Source organism: Taurulus bubalis (assembly GCF_910589615.1).
Source record: "Taurulus bubalis genome assembly, chromosome: 14".
In the NCBI taxonomy this organism is placed as follows: domain Eukaryota; kingdom Metazoa; phylum Chordata; class Actinopteri; order Perciformes; family Cottidae; genus Taurulus; species Taurulus bubalis.
Window position 1 is genome coordinate 1,031,459 of NC_136602.1, and position 19,754 is coordinate 1,051,212.

Genomic DNA, 19,754 nt, shown 5'->3' on the forward strand with positions numbered 1-19,754 from the left:
CAAAGTAGAGCTGATGGGAACGGCATTCGGCTTTTAGGTGTTACATAAAAGAGTATGTATTCTTTTATGTAATAAACATCAATCTGTTCTGCTCTTTTGCAATAATTAAAAAATATGTACCTTTATGCCGCCTCTTTACTTTTTTCTTTGAGCAACATTATAGTCAGATTACAGTTTCGTGGCCAAAAGGGGGAATTACAACCTCCCAGAGGTTTCCCATAGACTTGAATGGATATTTAACTCATTGGAAGCTGTAAAATGCACTAAGAGCTGAATCCAGAGTTATCTTCCTGTGAATGAGAACTTCTTGTTTGCAGTCTGTGGGAACATCGCAAAAAATTCCAGGTATTTTCATCTGAATTCTCTCAAGTTGAGAATCACTCTGTTCCTCTTAGAGCTCCCCCTGGTGGCCTGGAGTACCGCGTTGACTGGATATGCAGACGCTGTATGGCTGTTGGCTCTCTTTGCTAAAGACTATTTTACTGACTAGCTCATACACATACACACATATATATATATATATATATATATATATATATATATATATATATATATATATATATATATGTGTACGTGTGTCTGCTTGTGTGTGTGTGTGTGTGTGTGTCCACTCTCCCGGACCTTTGTGATTACTGCGTGCTTTGTGGAGAGGCTTCACTCATTAACTCTCATCACTGCTGATCTTAATGGACCAAACAGAGTAAAAATAGACAGACGGATGGCTGCAGCCTTTCAACAGCAGTGTGTGTGTGTGTGTGTGTGTGTGTGTGTGTGTGTGTGTGTGTGTGTGTGTGTGTGTGTGTGTGTGCGTGTGTGTGTGTGTGTGTGTGTGTGTTGAGCTCTTCCTTCTACGTTGAAAGACTCAAGTTCTTGTGCTGCAGACACCAGATATCTACAGATGTTACAGAGCAGCTTGTTCTTCTGTCCTTAAACAAGAGAAAAAGCGTAATAATTTAGGAAATGAAACAGTAAAGAAAGTACACAAATGCAAAGTATGTGGCGTGTATATGAAGTGTATGAAGAATGTACCGCGACTAACGAACGGAGGAAGAGCTGCTGACCCTGCAGTGGGTGGTGGAGAGGAAGGAATACATATATATATATATATATATATATATATATATATCCTACAACAAACAGAGACAAGTAAAATAAGCTACTGAAATAGACTTTTAAGACATAGTCTAAGTGGCGTATTGGTTCTGCCTTTATATTAAAATCATAAAGTCACCAGCTTGATTTCATTTCATTTCATTTCATTTTCATTTGTATTTATTTGAACAGGGACCGTACACATCAATCAACCCAGGGGTAAATGTGTCAGTCTTAGCTAAGGCTAAATTTCAACCGTAGTCCCTGTGGCCAGATATAACAAGCCATCACTAAAGGAAAGAAATGGTTATAACAAAACATCGTAAAAAGCAATAAACATACAGGTTACGATCAAATATATAAATAGGCCTCATCATAAAATCATAAAAACATCACTTCCTGCTTCGTTTCCCTCCAGCCACGGCTTCGTTTCAGGGCTTTTACATGCAGAAGTCACTACGCATCAAGGTCATCAACCTGAAGAACACACACACACACACACACACACACACACACACACACACACACACACACACGCGGTCCGGATGCTGTCATGCACCAACCCCCCCGTCCTCTGTCCCCCGGCTGGAATGAGCTATTTATGCAAAATAAAAAAGGAAACTCTGCTCCCTTTTATTTTGCATAAATAGCTCATTTCAGCCGGTGACAGAAAATAAAAAGTCAAGTCTTCACCCCGACGTCAACAAAGCGCTCGTTGACAATATTTGAGGCGGCAGCACACACGCGCTCAGCTCTAATGGCCGGTTGAGTCTCGGTGCTGCAGCCGATCGATGAATCTGCCGGATTGATGATCCTGCGTCTGCGAGCCGGAGAAAGGCCAGAGCGCAGATTCATCAGCGGCGCTGACAAGTTACAGGAAAGTTTAGTTCCACCGTCCTCACGCTTACTTCTGTCCTTCAAAAGACTTTGGTCAAAAGACTTCAAAGGACTCCTCTGGTTGTATAGAAGTCTGTGCTTCATGTGTTGAAGCTGCATTCTCTCTCCTGACCACCAGGGGGCGACTCCTCTGGTTGTATAGAAGTCTATGCTTCATGTGTTAAAGCTGCATTCTCTCTCCTGACCACCAGGGGGCGACTCCTCTGGTTGTATAGAAGTCTATATAAATGACTCTACTTCTCTTGATGTATTCCCTCAGTAAACATTGTAAACATGAGTTTATGTCTCAATCTCTAGTTTCAAGTCTTCTTCAATACAGCATGATGTTCATTTAGTAAATTATGGTCATTTAGTGTCAAACAGACCATAATGCAGAGGACGCTTTAGGGCGGGGCTACAAGGTGATTGACAGGTCTCTATGTCACTCCTCCTCAGTCCATATATGGCCACTTCCTGTTCACTGGTTGCCTAGAAGAAGAAGAAAGATGTTTAAAAACTTGAGGCTTCAAAACGTCCACAAACCAACGAGAGACGATCTCTTCTTCCGGCCTTTGATCAATATGTTGATTGGACCTTCAGTTGGCGGTTGCCCGTGACTACGGGGATCAGATCCCCGCATCCTGGGCCCGGTTATTGTCCCACCTGGAAGTGGCGGTGAAATGCTGCCCCCTGTCTGTTTCACCAGGTATGGCTCCCAGTGCATTATTCTTCTTCTTCTTCTTCTTCTTCTTCTTCTTCTTCTTCTTCTTCTTCTTCTTCTTCTTCTTCTTCTTCTTCTTCTTCTTCTTCTGCAGAACCTTTAACTAACACAGCTTCTAAACCGGTGTGTTATTAGTGTGTGTGTGTTGATGTTAAGGCCCTGAACCAAACCGTGTTCCCCATGTTTGGGGAATCTGGCTGATATCATGCTGGATGTTCAGAGTTATGATCAAAATATGTTATAAAAGTGATTTTTATAACAACGCGAGTATTTAGCGTGTTTCCTGAGGTTTGTTTTCTTTTATTCTCCCAGCAGAGATGATGATGATGATGATGATGATGTGATGAAGGCTGACTGCAGCTGGCGTGCGTCATCACAACATCGTCCTGCAAATGTCAGAGGTAACGGTGGAATGTCATGATTCATAACTGAGCGGATTCAAAGAAGGGAGCGGCGTTCATCTTCATGTACTTGTTTCACAGCTGTTTGTTGCAACAGTTCATCCACACTTTTGAAATAATATATGAAAACAAAAAGCCTGATTTCTAACACGAGGGGAAAGACTCTCATGCAGAAAATGAAAAATATATTAATATATGAATAATAAATGTTCCAGCTGTGAAGTCAAACTTAGAAACTGCTCGTCATGAAAATGTAAAGAAACCCAAACTGATGATGTCATGATTTTAATGGATAATATAATAATTTAAAAAAAAGGATTTCTTTTAATTAAAAATGTGAAGTTTACATTTTTATGTAAATGTATTTAGGTTTTATGTGGAATAATAATTAAACTAAAATCTAAACCATCAGATTTAACCTCCATGAAATTATATTAACTCTATTAAGATATATTATATTAATTATTCTTTATTTTATTAACTCAATATGTATTATATTAATCATTCTTTATATTAGTAGCTATATTAAGATATATTACATTAATGATTCTTTATATTATTAACATATTAATGTATACTATATGAATTATTTATATTATTAACTATATTACTATATATTATTCATATTATATTAATTATTCTTCATATTATTAACTCAATATGTATATTAATCATTATTTATATTAGTAACTATATTAAGATATATTACATTAATTATTTATATTATTAACTATATTACTATATATTATATTATTATTCTATATATATATATATAACTATAACTATAACTATAAATATAACTATATTAATAGGATTCTTTGCTCAGCCTAAACTTATGACCATAATACATAATCCCACTACAAGCAAATCACATCCAATGATAATGCAAGTCTAGTTATTTATTTATTTTATTTATTTATGACGTAATACGGTATTCAGTGAAAATGTTATTAGTGGGGTCATTTTATTCCATTGAGTTTTATTACATTTTAAAATTTTTCGTCATTTGATTAATTATTGACATTGAAATGGTTTCTCCCTTTTATGATTATTTATTATCAGTCTGTGAAAAGGTGATGAGACTCAATGCTGCCCTCTGCTGGGCAACACGAAGTCTTCACGGCAACACGTTTCTTCTTTGTGAAAAGCAGAATCAATAAAACACTACATTAATAACATGTTATTTATTATACTGCAAGTTTTCTGTAATGTTTGAATATGTTAATGAGATATTATCTAATGATGAAAATAGTAAAATAAATGTTTTTTCCTCTACAATGAAAAACTGATGTTCTGTGAATATATTTAGTGTTGGTTGGAATTTAATCTAAACTTTACATTCTTATAAACGCAAAGAACCAACAACATGTTGGAAATAAAGTCAAGAAATTGTTTTATTTTCCACAGCCGCACGAAACTGTCAGATGTGTAAAGTTTAAACCGTAAATAATCCTGAGCGTAAAGTTTAAATAAAATCAGGTTTGTAAAGTTTAAGTAAAGCAGACGTGTAAAGTTTAAATAATCCGGCGTGTAAATGTTTCTGGGGAAGAACCACAAGGACGCGAGAGGTTTTATGAAACGTATATTTACAGGAAATATGAACATTTATTTAAAAAACAGCATTTTAAAAGTCTCAATATATATATTTACATCCACTTTATGCTAAAAACATAATAAAATCTCTTCAGTGTTCTTTTCTTTTTTCCCAGCGTTGGAAGAGTTCGTTGCTTCTGGTCGATTGTCCAGCAGCGTGGTAACAAGTGCTTCAGCGGAGCGGGGGTTCGAGTCCCAGCCCCCGTTAAGAACTCACAGGCGGCGCACGGTCCTCTTGCTGCGCGGGCCCGGGGCGACGGGCGTGGCCGGGGGCCGGGCCCGCACCGCCCTGCAGGGCGTGGAGCCGTGCACCGGCCCGCCGCAGCAGCTGCAGAAGGCGAAGCGGCAGCTGGGCCGCGTGCACGTCGCCTGCTGCGCCGCGGACGAGAGCGTCGCCGGGGAGCCGCAGCGCCTGCAGGGGCGCAGCGACTCGTGCGCCTTCAGACCGCGGGCGGCCTGCAACCAACGAAGAAGACGGCGGTTAGGAATGTGCTGCTTTTAAAAACAAGACTTCTGTTGACGTCGCACCAGGTTTATTATGACCAGCATGCCTCACTATAAAAGATGTAATGAGTTCCATGTGTCTTTAACGAGTACATTACGTATAGATACAATACAGTGGACATCTAGTACAGTTTAGGAGGTAATTAGGCCTAAAACAAAGTTACATGCGAGATAGATATCTATATCTAGTACGGCTTATGGTTTAAAAAGTTGTTATTTAAAGATACAGAAACCAACAGGTTCCTAAACATAGCGTGTTGCTGGTTTCAGGCCTGAAAATAAACAAATCTAAAAATGTAATACACAAGAACCAGGTGCTAGCAGCCGTTCTCACCTGCAGGTATTCGTTGAAGCGCGTGCACGGGGGGTTGGGCGTGCACGGGGGGTTGGGCGTGCACGGGGGGTTGGGCGTGCCAGCTGCCCGGCCGAGGAGCCGGCAGCTCGGGGTGGACGAGGAAGAGCGCGACGACGATGAAGACGGAGTACTTGTGGAGGCCAGCGGCTGCACGCGGGACAGCACCTGCCGGGACCCGGAGACGTCTCGGGTGAGTCCACAGCCACGTCGCCTCAGAGAGCTGAGAGACTCCTGCAGGAGAACCAGGAAGTTCTTACTTTCTGACCAAGGCTTTAAACCACAAACAGGAGAGTGAGTAAATGTAGTATTTAAACTAACAATGAGAATTGTTACAGTAAACCTTAAATGACAAATGAAGGAGACAATAGTTTGATTAAAAGAATAAACAGTTATATTTTGAGCGTCTTTCTCTTAAAACCACATATTGTAGTTTGAGTGGTAACTCCTAGGCCTGAACGCACCCTGAGAAGCTGCTCTGCCCTCTGGCAGCGGCTCCGAGCCGCTCGGTCCTCACAGGTGATCCTCCTCCAGGTGCGGCTCACCTTCTTGCAGCTGTGAAGACAAACAGGAAGGTTCCATCCTTTTGTCTGCAAAGTTATGCAGGGTTCATACACTGATCATGGATCCATGACTTTAAACCAAATGTCCATCAAACATTTAGTGAAGTCTGGGTGTAAACAGTAAAAAGTGAGTAAATGTAGTATTTAAACTAACAATGAGAACACAAAGCATACAGTAAACCTTAAATGACTCAAATGAATGAGACAATAGTTTGATTAAAAGAATAAACATTTATATAGATGCCTGTATGTATGCCTGCTTATATTTTGAGTTTTTCTTTTAAAAGCATATTAATTATTTCAAACTCAGCGTAAATGAACGACATGAACACATGAATAGAACACATTTACATGACTTTTACTAAACCTTTGGGATTTTATTTTTTCAAGGACTTTTCCAGGCCTGGAAACAACCATTTAATAATTCCAGGTTTCCCCTGACTTTGCCTTTAGCCGTCTTTGTAAAGAAGCTTCCAGGCTCGTTTGAAACCCTCGGGCTCCGGTTCAGAGGATGAAGACGGCGTCGGGGCCGAGGCCTCGGGGTCTACCTGAGGAGGTCCATGTCTCCCAGCAGGGACAGGATGTGGCCCAGGATGCTCCACATGTTCCTGGACAGCAGACCGGCGAACGCGTCGACGTGCTCGCGGCCCATCTTGCCGCCGATCACCCGATCCAGGAAGTGATGCTCCGCGACCTTCGCCACGACGCTCCAGTCGTACCTGAGAGAGATCGGACTCACTTAGACACCGACGACCAGGACAACGAGACCCGACGGGTCCGCGGGCTCCACAGTTTAAGGTCAACCGAACGGGAATGTAAGACCATGAAGATCGGTCATTGAAGAGACATCGCTAAAGATTTGGTGTCTTCCAATCAGAGGATCGGCGGTTTGAGCCTTTGTCGCACTATTCAAACCACCAGTCGTGTTGAGCTCAACGCGCTACAGCCTCCTCTGGTAGCCCCTGAGCTGAGTCCCTCGCCTCTTGTTCCTCTGGTAGCCCCTGAGCTGAGTCCCTCGCCTCTTGTTCCTCTGGTAGCCCCTGAGCTGAGTCCCTCACCTCTTGTTCCTCTGGTAGCCCCTGAGCTGAGTCCCTCGCCTCTTGTTCCTCTGGTAGCCCCTGAGCTGCGTCCCTCACCTCTTGTTCCTCGGGTAGCCCCTGAGCTGAGTCCCTCGCCTCTTGTTCCTCTGGTAGCCCCTGAGCTGAGTCCCTCGCCTCTTGTTCCTCTGGTAGCCCCTGAGCTGAGTCCCTCACCTCGGGTAGCCCCTGAGCTGAGTCCCTCACCTCTTGTTCCTCTGGTAGCCCCTGAGCTGAGTCCCTCACCTCTTGTTCCTCTGGTAGCCCCTGAGCTGAGTCCCTCACCTCTGGTAGCCCCTGAGCTGAGTCCCTCGCCTCTGGTAGCCCCTGAGCTGAGTCCCTCGCCTCTGGTAGCCCCTGAGCTGAGTCCCTCGCCTCTGGTAGCCCCTGAGCTGAGTCCCTCGCCTCTGGTAGCCCCTGAGCTGAGTCCCTCGCCTCTGGTAGCCCCTGAGCTGAGTCCCTCGCCTCTTGTTCCTCTGGTAGCCCCTGAGCTGAGTCCCTCGCCTCTTGTTCCTCTGGTAGCCCCTGAGCTGAGTCCCTCACCTCTTGTTCCTCTGGTAGCCCCTGAGCTGAGTCCCTCGCCTCGGGTAGCCCCTGAGCTGAGTCCCTCGCCTCTTGTTCCTCTGGTAGCCCCTGAGCTGAGTCCCTCACCTCTTGTTCCTCTGGTAGCCCCTGAGCTGCGTCCCTCACCTCTTGTTCCTCTGGTAGCCCCTGAGCTGAGTCCCTCACCTCTTGTTCCTCTGGTAGCCCCTGAGCTGAGTCCCTCACCTCTTGTTCCTCTGGTAGCCCCTGAGCTGAGTCCCTCGCCTCTTGTTCCTCTGGTAGCCCCTGAGCTGAGTCCCTCACCTCTTGTTCCTCTGGTAGCCCCTGAGCTGAGTCCCTCACCTCTTGTTCCTCTGGTAGCCCCTGAGCTGAGTCCCTCACCTCTTGTTCCTCTGGTAGCCCCTGAGCTGAGTCCCTCACCTCTTGTTCCTCTGGTAGCCCCTGAGCTGAGTCCCTCACCTCTTGTTCCTCTGGTAGCCGCGGCTCAGCTCCTCGCACACCGCCCTCTGGAACTTGAGGATGGGCAGGTTGGGCTCCCGGCGCCGGTCGGCCGGCGTGGACGACAGCGTCCTCTTCTTGTGCCGGTCGGCGGGCGAGGAGCCGGGCCTGGCTGGGCATTTGGAGGGAGAGCTGTGAGGCGTCGTCTTCGTCTTCTGGACGCGCTCCTCCTCTTCCTCCCCGGGGTGCTCGTCCAGCTGGCTGTTGTGCAGAGACAGGTAGCCGCTGTCCTCCAGGGCCTCGTCCGGGGGCCCGTCGGCGCTGTTCTCCTTGTCCTGGACCGCTCTGGCGAGGCCGGTGAGCGGGGCGGCGGTGCCGGGGGGCGGGGGTTTGATGCCGGGGGGCTCCTTCCTCGGGGAGGCCTTCGGGTGCAGCCGGGCCTCTGCGGCCTCGTAGCTCGGGCACTTCATGGCGGTCTGGCAGGACGACATGCACACACTGCAAAGGATTCTGGGGAAAAACGGGACAAAACAGGAAGTTTAAGGTTTAAAACATCGTTAGCTTCTCTGCTGCAAAAACCACCACAGAGGAAGACAGAGATGACCAGCAGAGCACAGGACGGCAGAGACACAGACGAGAGCCAACACACACACATATACACACGCAGACACACATATGCACAGACAGACACGCACACATACATATGCAGACACACACACACACACGCAGACACACACATATGCAGACATATACACACACACACACACACACACACACAAGCAGACACACGTACACATATGTGTACACATACACGCAGACGCACACACACATACAAGCAGACGCACACGTACACACACACACACACACGTACACACACACAAGCAGACACACACACACAAGCAGACACACACACACACACACACGCAGACACACACACACACGCAGACACACACACACAAGCAGACACACACACATATGCAGACACACACACACAAGCAGACACACACACACAAGCAGACACACACACACACACAAGCAGACACACACACACACACAAGCAGACACACACACAAGCAGACACACACACAAGCAGACACACACACCACAGAGGCAGACAGCCAGATAAGCAGCCCGTGCACAGGAAGGCAGACACACACACACGTTGATGCTTTTAAAGTTTTAAAATGTTAGCAGTGTAACACACACGTGTTAAACAGGGGTGTGTGTGTGTGTGTGTGTGTGTGTAACTGCTAACATCAACTTTAAAAAGCAGGCGGAAGCTTTTCCGACACAATTTTCAAATAACTGATTTTTGGCGCGATGCGACGAGATTTGGCGGAAAAACGTTCCCGAAAGTGACGTAAAAAAAACCTCGAGACTTCGGTTTTACGTCATAAAAACACACATTACGTTTGTTTACGTGTTTTAGTGAAAGTCCACGTTGAAAAAAAAAGCAAACATTAAAAAGCGTTAAATTGCAGTAACCGAGCCGCTTTTGCGCGCGTGCTGAAAGAGGCTTCGTCTGGCCTCTGACGTCACCACCGGCAGAACACCGGGAGGACGAACGGGAGGCTTCTTACCGTGAAGATAACGCGTTTTATCCGAAAAGCAGGACTCTCGCTTCCCTCCTTTTAGCCGCGACTGAAACGAGTCCCGGTTCGTCTTCCTCCTCTGTTTGAAATCCGTGCGCAAAAGGCGCCGACCAATCGCAGCGAAGCGGGGCGTTCGTCTCTTTAAACCGCCGACCAATGGGAGAGCCGGGATGAGATGGCGATGCGTTTTTGCGTGATGACGTCGGCAGGCAGGCTACGTGGGCCCACTGGCTGGCATTTCCCCACCGGAAGTGGAAAACAGTCACAATAAATGTCGTTTCTGAAGAGAGGAAAGTATGTGGAATAGGGAACATTAAAACAATCGAACTTATATTCATATTGCTTCATTTTGCAAAGGGAGTTCATGGTAAACCAGACAAAAAACTGAAAATAAGTTCATATTTGACAGACATTTGACGAACCGGGACTCGTTCATTAGTTTTATGTTTATTTCCCATGTATAGTGTGTGTTGCTGTGACATCCTCACTCCTCTGGGCTGTCTGCAGCTCCATGAGGAGGTGCAGCTCTTTCTGTCTCCTTTAAGGAGCTTTAACTTCCTGTCAGGTCCCCATGTTGGAGTGAAGCAGCTGAAAGACTAGCTGGCTCTTCTGAGGACGGTGCAGCTCGCTCCCCCCTCCCGGAATGTGTGACGACTCCTTCACTGAAACCAAACAGGGCTCAGGAGGCCTCGGGTTAGTTTGCATACAGGACATTCCCTTTATGTTGAGCAATGCAGGAAATAATGACACCAAAGTGTAACAGGGTGTTTAATAATAATAATAATAATAATAATAATAATAATAATAATAATACATTACATTTGGAGGCGCCTTTCAAGGCACCCAAGGTCGCCTTACAATTACAGTAAAATAATATAGGGTAAAAGATAAGCATACAAGATATAAACAACAGTAAAACAGAGCATCAACATAAAAACAAGTGAGGTGCACAGGGACCAGTTATAGTGTGTATGCCAGTTTGAACAGGTGAGTTTTGAGTTGAGATTTGAATAATGTGATGGAGTCTGATTGATGGAGTCTGATTGTCTTATGTGTGTTATGTTTAAAACAATGTGTAATGTCCAACAGACAGCCGGGTGAAGCGGGGAGATGAGAGAGCTATTTAGAGATAGCGTGTTGGTACATGAGAGGGGAGGCCTCACATCCTTGTATAGCGAGGAGCTTCATGCTAATTAACCGGCTTTTCAACTTCCCCTGAAAACTCCCTCCTCCAGCTTGTGACAATGCATTTTATGCACCTTTGAAATAAATAAAAAAGACTCTTAACACTTTGATGACAGACTTTATTTGACTTTATATTGTTTGTTTCTATTTATTATATTCTCTAGTGCATTTTAATATGTATAGTTAATGATGTGTTAGCAGATGTGGATTGTGTGTTAACCCGAATATAATAATGGAGGAATAAGACAACGTGGGGCATCGCTTCAGTTTCAGTGGAACTCGCATGTCATGTCGCATGTCAGCTTCAGCTCCTTTATTTGTCCATCAAACAGTAACTGAATCAACCTCCTGCATATGGCAATACACACACACACACACACACACACACACACACACACACACACGCACACACACACACACACACACACACATGTGTATATATGACATATATATGTTAACATTATGTCTTATTATACTATCACACTTTGTTATTGTCACAGAAAAATCCTTCCTTATCTGTGGCAATACACCAATTCTGGTTCTGGTTCTGTGTGATTCTCACTCACAGCTGAAGGATTAAATAACAATAATTATATCATTTTTGTCTTTCTATTTTGTTTTGTTCTGTTAAAGTATTATTATTATCATTATTATTATTATTATTATTATTATTATTATTCAGCTCAGACACAGGTATCCAGAGCAGATGAAATAATAAAGTAAAACAACACACAATAAAGCGCACCATAACTTCAGAAGACTCAACATAAACAAAAACAATGAAACTAAAGGCCTGAAGTCAAGCCGCTCTTTAGTCTGCGGTAATTTCGTCTGCAGAAGAAGAGCTCTTACCGGCTGCGCATGCGCGTTCCATTCAAGATGTCTGCGCCCATCAGCAAGGTGGGAGAGGAACGAAATCTTGACAACAATCCTTTTCCAGGCCGTTTTCCTTCCTTCTCGTTGGATTACAGCTCGTATCAGTGCGCCAGAAGCCCTCCGTGAGTAGTTCACTCTCTCAGATGCTTTCATGTTGGTTCCCGGGTGAAAACAGCCCGTTAGAGCAACAGCAGCTTTAAAAGAAGAAGTTAAAATACAGAAATAAAAGCCGCGTCTCGTAAGGATACACGCACCCCGCCGGATTCAAGAATGACGTCGTGTGTCTCAATAGAGTAATTGTAGCTGCACATATTTCTCTTGGACGTATCAGATCATAAGGCTTTCTGAACGGGGTTTGGTCGAGTTCCTTCCGGACTAGAAGGGAAGGTTCCGTTTGGTTCCGTTTGGTTCTGCACACAGAGAACCATTCAAAAGCTCTCATCTTGGTTCCCGGGTGGAAACCGAGCCCTTTATAGCAGCAGCACCTGCTTTTTACTTTAACTCCTCTTCAACGTTTCCGGGTTGGGTTTGTGCTCACACGTGTGATCCAAGAATGACGTCATACGTCTCAATATAGTTTATTGTGGCGTCACATATTTTTCTTGGACGTAAAAGCCCATAAAATCCTCCCTTCCTGGATGGAGTTTGGTGGCGTGTTCCTCCCGGACTAGAAGGGAAGGCGTCCTGCTCCACGATGGCCTTCAGAAGGTTCCTGAAGCTGCTCCCTAGAGGACGGCTGTGGGCCCCGCTCCGCGCCGAGAACCGAACCGCCGGCGCCGCCAGAGCCCTCCACGCCGCCGGCGGCCCCCTGGCTGCGGGGGCCCGGCTGCTGTCGGTGGACGAGCTGTTTGCCAAGAAGTCTCTGCAGGCGCACCTGGAGAGGCTGGAGACGGAGTACAGCCAGTGCCTGAGGGCGGCCAGCAGCGAGGACCAGGAGCCGGGGGCCGGCGGGGCCAACGTGGCCCTCCTGGCCCCGCTGGCCCTCAGCATCAGGGAGCTGGCCTCCAAGCAGAGAGAGAGGGCCGAGACCGAGGCGCTGCTGACAGGTGAGAGCTGAGAGCTGAGAGCTGACAGGTGACAGCTGACAGGTGAGAGCTGACAGGTGAGAGCTGAGAGGTGAGAGGTGAGAGGTGAGAGGTGACAGGTGACAGGTGAGAGGTGACAGGTGACAGGTGAGAGGTGACAGGTGACAGGTGAGAGCTGACAGGTGACAGGTGACAGCTGACAGGTGACAGGTGAGAGGTGAGAGGTGACAGGTGACAGGTGACAGGTGAGAGGTGACAGGTGACAGGTGAGAGGTGACAGGTGACAGGTGAGAGCTGAGAGCTGAGAGCTGAGAGCTGACAGGTGAGAGCTGACAGGTGAGAGCTGACAGGTGAGAGCTGACAGGTGAGAGGTGAGAGGTGAGAGGTGAGAGGTGAGAGCTGACAGGTGACAGGTGACAGGTGACAGGTGAGAGCTGAGAGGTGAGAGGTGACAGGTGACAGGTGACAGGTGAGAGGTGACAGGTGAGAGCTGAGAGGTGAGAGCTGACAGGTGAGAGCTGACAGGTGACAGGTGAGAGCTGACAGGTGAGAGCTGACAGGTGAGAGCTGACAGGTGAGAGCTGACAGGTGAGAGGTGAGAGGTGAGAGCTGACAGGTGACAGGTGAGAGCTGAGAGGTGAGAGGTGAGAGCTGACAGGTGAGAGCTGACAGGTGACAGGTGAGAGCTGACAGGTGAGAGCTGACAGGTGAGAGCTGACAGGTGAGAGCTGACAGGTGAGAGGTGAGAGCTGACAGGTGAGAGCTGACAGGTGAGAGGTGAGAGCTGACAGGTGACAGGTGAGAGCTGAGAGGTGAGAGCTGACAGGTGAGAGCTGACAGGTGACAGGTGAGAGCTGACAGGTGAGAGGTGAGAGCTGACAGGTGAGAGCTGACAGGTGAGAGGTGAGAGCTGACAGGTGACAGCTGAGAGCTGAGAGCTGAGAGGTGAGAGGTGACAGGTGAGAGGTGACAGGTGAGAGGTGACAGGTGAGAGGTGAGAGCTGACAGGTGACAGGTGAGAGCTGACAGGTGACAGGTGAGAGCTGACAGGTGAGAGCTGACAGGTGAGAGCTGACAGGTGAGAGCTGACAGGTGAGAGGTGAGAGCTGACAGGTGAGAGGTGACAGGTGAGAGGTGACAGGTGAGAGGTGACAGGTGAGAGGTGACAGGTGAGAGGTGAGAGCTGAGAGCTGACAGGTGAGAGGTGAGAGCTGACAGGTGACAGGTGAGAGCTGACAGGTGAGAGCTGACAGGTGAGAGCTGACAGGTGAGAGCTGACAGGTGAGAGCTGACAGGTGAGAGGTGACAGGTGAGAGGTGACAGGTGAGAGGTGAGAGGTCTACAGGTTTGTCTTTTGGTTCTTTGAGATATTAAAAGCTTGCTTTTTAATTCATGCTTTAGTTATTGGATCCTGGGAGAAGTTACACATCTGCAAAAAAAACTTGACCTGAGGGTAGTTAACGGGCACGTTATATATATATATATATATATATATACACACACACACACACACACACACACACACACACACACACACACACACAGGCACCTTTGTGGTAAAGAACTTGGTCATAAAGGTTCTTTTAGGCACCGTGTTGAAAGGTGTCATGTTAACTTTTCCACATGAAAGTGTCTAAAACAACAACTCCCATGATGCCACACTGCATCCAAACTACCTCTGATGTCATTGTTTATCAGGAAGTTTTCAAGGATTAAAACTGTGAACGGACCCAGAAGCAGTCAGTGTAGGTCCCGCTCAGTGTGAGGTGTGAGAGCAGGTCCAGACTGAGTGTTCTGAACATGCCTGCCTCTCCTCAAAGATGAAGACCCGGCGCTGAGAGAACTGGCGGAGCAGGAACACGAAGGATGTCTGCGAGACATTCAAGCCCTCCGACAAAAGGTAGGACCTGTAGCTTCTCAGTTCCACAGGTTAGTGTTTGAGCTACGCTAACGCGAGACGCTCGTCCCGTCAGATCCTGGAGCTGCTGCTCCCGGAGGAGGAGGCGGACCTGAGCGACCTGGTCCTGGAGGTCACGGCCGGGGTCGGCGGCCAGGAGGCCATGCTGTTCACCGCCGAGGTACAGCATGCTTTCAGGTGGAGGAAGTGCTCCTGATCACTCAATCCACAGGTTCACTCATCTTCATGAGCTTTCTTCTTCAGCTTTCTATTAGATTTATGGGAACCATACTATGGAATGACTAAAATGTTACATATGATATAGGTGGAGGCTTTTTGTCTCTTCCTGCTCTGGTATTCATTCATCTCTGTTCTGATTTGTATTGTTGAACCAGCCTGTGCTCGCCTCTGGTTTGTCTCCCTGAAGGTGTTCGACATGTACCAGGGCTACGCCGAGCACCACGGCTGGTCCTTCGACATCCTGGAGCACATGACCAGCGACATAGGTCAGAGGTCACCCGCTCACTACAGCCACGTTAGAGGCAGTTTGTAGCATTTAAGGGAGATTTATTGACAGAAATGGACTAAAATATGAATACATGTATTTATCGCCTCAAACTAAGAATCGTTGTGTTTTCTTCAGCTTGGAATGATTCTGTCATGTTTACAAAGGGAGCAGGAGGCGGAGTCCTCCATGTTTCTATAGCAACGGACAAACCAAACTCTATTCCAGTGACTTAAGGAGTGACAGAAAGTGTAATCGTTGGGTCCCTGAAGGACTCTGAGGGTTTGGTTCTGTCACATCGTAGAGTTTGAGTCTCAGACATTTTGACCCTTCATGAACCCTTTAGTAAGTCAGCATTAGATGCAGACTTTGCTCAAGGGAATTACCCACAGTTCATAGCAATGTGACGTTAAACACGCAGTTCCCAATGGAAGCATGGAGACGTAAAAAAAGGTAAACAAAGAGACACGCGATGAAATATCTTTACTCTACAACATTACGGATTAAAGATGGGACATGAAAACACATGAAATCAGAGGAATGAGCAGTAATTTTATGTATATATATATATATATATATATATATATATATCTATATATATGTATATATCCTATATATATATATATATGTGTGTATATATGTGTGTATATATATGTATGTATATATATATATATATATATATATATATATATATATATATATATATATATATATATATATATATATATATATATATATATGTTAGAGCCATATGGAGTCCTTCATTTTGCTCAGGATGTACTTATAAATAATAATCATCATAATAATAATAATAATATAATCATATGTTTGGAGTGTAGAACTGAACCAAAAATATACTTTTAATTTTCTTTCTTTCCGGACACATTTCAGTTTCATTTAAACTTCCCAGCACCATATGGATGTGATAGCCAGCCTTGAGCCGTGTGATGATTCATGCTCATGGCGTCGCTCCAGCCGCCTGCTGGACCGGACTCATTTAAAATTACTTCTCATCCCGTGAGGAAGACGTTCAAATCAGTGAATAAAAAGTATAAAATAAATCCACAATTGTACACAATATGTTGTTATGTAGTCATGGTAACGTGATGCGTTGCAGCAAAGTGCCGTCATTCATATTCACAGCATCGAGCCCTGAAGCCTCTTAGAGGAGATCAGTGAGTCCTGAGGGTTCAGGGTTCAGGGGACACTGGGATTGGGCCTCAGGTGAAGCTGTGTTGCAATGACTGACTTGAAACACCAGGGGGAGCTCTTCCTGTGCCACAGGCGTGAAAAGAGTCTCTCCCCTTGACGACCTTGTAATGACCCCGGCGTCTCGTTGCTCAGGCGGACTCCGCCACGCCTCGGCCAGCATCAGCGGCCCGCAGAGCTACAAGAGGATGAAGTTGGAGGCCGGAGTGCACCGGGTCCAGAGGGTCCCCCGGACCGAGAAGCAGGGCCGCATGCACACCAGCACCATGACGGTGGCCGTGCTGCCCCAACCCACCGAGGTAGGACTCAGAGCCGGGTCCTACCCAGAAGCCACCTTGCTTCCTGCAGGGAACCCTCTGACATGCGTGTTCCTCTCAGATCTCCTTCACCATAAACGCCAAGGACCTGAGGATCGAAACCAAGAGGGCGAGCGGAGCCGGAGGGCAACACGTCAACACCACGGACAGCGCGGTGCGGATCCTGCACCTGCCCACAGGTGTGTGTGTGTGTGTGTGTGTGTGTGTGTGTGTGTGTGTGTGTGTGTGTGTGTGTGTGTGTGTGTGTGTGTGTATGTGTATGTGTGTGTGTGTGTGTGTGGAGGACCGTACTCTGATACTGTGTGTGTGTGTGTAGGCGTGGTGGCAGAGTGCCAGCAGGAACGCTCCCAGATAAAGAACAAGGAGAAAGCCATGAAGGCTCTGAGGGCCAAACTGTACAGCAGGAAGCTGGAGGAGGAGACGAGGAGACGCTACGACCAGAGGAGAGTACAGGTGAGCTGTTGTTATGATGTTAGTACAGGTGAGCTGTTGTTATGTTGTTAATACAGGTGAGCTGTTGTTATGATGTTAGTACAGGTGAGCTGTTGTTATGATGTTAGTACAGGTGAGCTGTTGTTATGATGTTAATACAGGTGAGATGTTGTTATGATGTTAGTACAGGTGAGCTGTTATGATATTAATACAGGTGAGATGTTGTTATGATGTTAGTACAGGTGAGCTGTTGTTATGATGTTAGTACAGGTGAGCTGTTGTTATGATGTTAATACAGGTGAGCTGTTGTTATGATGTTAATACAGGTGAGCTGTTGTTATGATGTTAATACAGGTGAGCTGTTGTTATGATGTTAGTACAGGTGAGCTGTTGTTATGATGTTAATACAGGTGAGATGTTGTTATGATGTTAATACAGGTGAGATGTTGTTATGATGTTAATACAGGTGAGATGTTGTTATGATGTTAATACAGGTGAGCTGTTGTTATGATGTTAATACAGGTGAGCTGTTGTTATGATGTTAATACAGGTGAGCTGTTGTTATGATATTAATACAGGTGAGATGTTGTTATGATGTTAGTACAGGTGAGATGTTGTTATGATGTTAATACAGGTGAGATGTTGTTATGATGTTAATACAGGTGAGCTGTTGTTATGATATTAATACAGGTGAGCTGTTGTTATGATGTTAATACAGGTGAGCTGTTGTTATGATGTTAATACAGGTGAGATGTTGTTATGATGTTAATACAGGTGAGCTGTTGTTATGATGTTAATACAGGTGAGATGTTGTTATGATGTTAATACAGGTGAGATGTTGTTATGATGTTAATACAGGTGAGATGTTGTTATGATGTTAGTACAGGTGAGCTGTTATGATATTAATACAGGTGAGATGTTGTTATGATGTTAATACAGGTGAGCTGTTGTTATGATGTTAGTACAGGTGAGCTGTTGTTATGATGTTAATACAGGTGAGCTGTTGTTATGATGTTAATACAGGTGAGATGTTGTTATGATGTTAATACAGGTGAGATGTTGTTATGATGTTAATACAGGTGAGATGTTGTTATGATGTTAATACAGGTGAGATGTTGTTATGATGTTAATACAGGTGAGATGTTGTTATGATGTTAATACAGGTGAGATGTTGTTATGATGTTAATTCAGGTGAGATGTTGTTATGATGTTAATACAGGTGAGATGTTGTTATGATGTTAATACAGGTGAGATGTTGTTATGATGTTAATACAGGTGAGATGTTGTTATGATGTTAATACAGGTGAGATGTTGTTATGATGTTAGTACAGGTGAGCTGTTGTTATGATGTTAATACAGGTGAGATGTTGTTATGATGTTAATACAGGTGAGATGTTGTTATGATGTTAATACAGGTGAGATGTTGTTATGATGTTAATACAGGTGAGATGTTGTTATGATGTTAATTCAGGTGAGATGTTGTTATGATGTTAGTACAGGTGAGCTGTTGTTATGATGTTAATACAGGTGAGATGTTGTTATGATGTTAATACAGGTGAGATGTTGTTATGATGTTAATACAGGTGAGATGTTGTTATGATGTTAATACAGGTGAGATGTTGTTATGATGTTAATACAGGTGAGATGTTGTTATGATGTTAATACAGGTGAGATGTTGTTATGATGTTAATTCAGGTGAGATGTTGTTATGATGTTAATACAGGTGAGATGTTGTTATGATGTTAATACAGGTGAGATGTTGTTATGATGTTAATACAGGTGAGATGTTGTTATGATGTTAATACAGGTGAGATGTTGTTATGATGTTAATTCAGGTGAGATGTTGTTATGATGTTAGTACAGGTGAGCTGTTGTTATGATGTTAATACAGGTGAGATGTTGTTATGATGTTAATACAGGTGAGATGTTGTTATGATGTTAATACAGGTGAGACATTAAATATGACATAAATATATCCTCCTCCTCCAGATTGGCACCAGAGGCCGCTCAGAGAAGATCCGGACCTATAACTTCTCCCAGGACCGCGTGACGGACCACCGCATCGGGGTGACGCTGCACGACGCCCGCAGCTTCCTGCTGGGGGCGGAGCTTCTGGACCACATGAACGCCGCGCTGCAGGAGTTCTGCCACCAGGAGGCGCTGCAGGAGCTGCTGGGGGAAAACTACCAGGACGGCGCCTGAGGAGCTGGACTCTGTGGACCCCAGGAAGATTAGGAGGAGGGGGGAGGGGGAGGAGGAGGAGGAAGAGGGGGGGGAGGGGGAGGAGGAGGAGGAGGAGGCTCATTCACTGTTTCACCTGTCGGGCCTCAGGAGCTGCTGCTCCGCTGCCTCCTGTCACACATAACACCCTCTAGTGTCAGCAATGAAGTGGTGAGGTTTCATGTGAGGTCATGTTTTCACCCTCTTCACCTGCAGAGTCTTCATCATGATGTCATGTCACTAAACTTCTCTTTAAAGGACGTTTTCTCTCATGAGTTTGTTCTCAGACTTTGATCCAGAAATCTCACTTCAGCAGCTCTGACATCACCAAACGTTA

General features: G+C 45.6%; 2 protein-coding genes across 2 annotated transcripts; one reads left to right on the top strand and one right to left on the bottom strand.

The window, feature by feature from the left end:
* Positions 1 to 4,896: 4,896 nt before the first annotated feature.
* On the bottom strand, positions 4,897 to 8,629 carry fbxo5 (F-box protein 5; the record flags this gene model as incomplete). The annotated part of the gene is made up of 5 exons (XM_079229417.1): positions 4,897 to 5,139; positions 5,522 to 5,773; positions 6,004 to 6,094; positions 6,651 to 6,821; positions 8,181 to 8,629. 5 exons carry the CDS (start codon positions 8,627 to 8,629, stop codon positions 4,897 to 4,899), a joined length of 1,206 nt encoding a protein of 401 aa, XP_079085543.1.
* A 3,599-nt stretch (positions 8,630 to 12,228) lies between these two features.
* On the top strand, positions 12,229 to 19,426 carry mtrf1l (mitochondrial translational release factor 1-like). Its single transcript, XM_079229934.1, has 8 exons — positions 12,229 to 12,858; positions 14,658 to 14,737; positions 14,811 to 14,915; positions 15,162 to 15,240; positions 16,584 to 16,747; positions 16,827 to 16,944; positions 17,082 to 17,218; positions 19,187 to 19,426. Exons 1-8 carry the CDS (start codon positions 12,507 to 12,509, stop codon positions 19,397 to 19,399), a joined length of 1,248 nt encoding a protein of 415 aa, XP_079086060.1. The 5' UTR covers positions 12,229 to 12,506; the 3' UTR covers positions 19,400 to 19,426.
* The last annotated feature ends 328 nt before the right edge of the window (positions 19,427 to 19,754 follow it).

Excerpts from the sequence above, each read along its gene's own strand:
- mtrf1l (XM_079229934.1), top strand. The coding sequence starts at position 12,507 with ATGGCCTTCAGAAGGTTCCTGAAGCTGCTCCCTAGAGGACGGCTGTGG. Across the intron at positions 12,859-14,657 it reads GACCGAGGCGCTGCTGACAG|ATGAAGACCCGGCGCTGAGA; the intron begins GTGAGAGCTGAG and ends CTCTCCTCAAAG. Across the intron at positions 17,219-19,186 it reads ACGACCAGAGGAGAGTACAG|ATTGGCACCAGAGGCCGCTC; the intron begins GTGAGCTGTTGT and ends CTCCTCCTCCAG.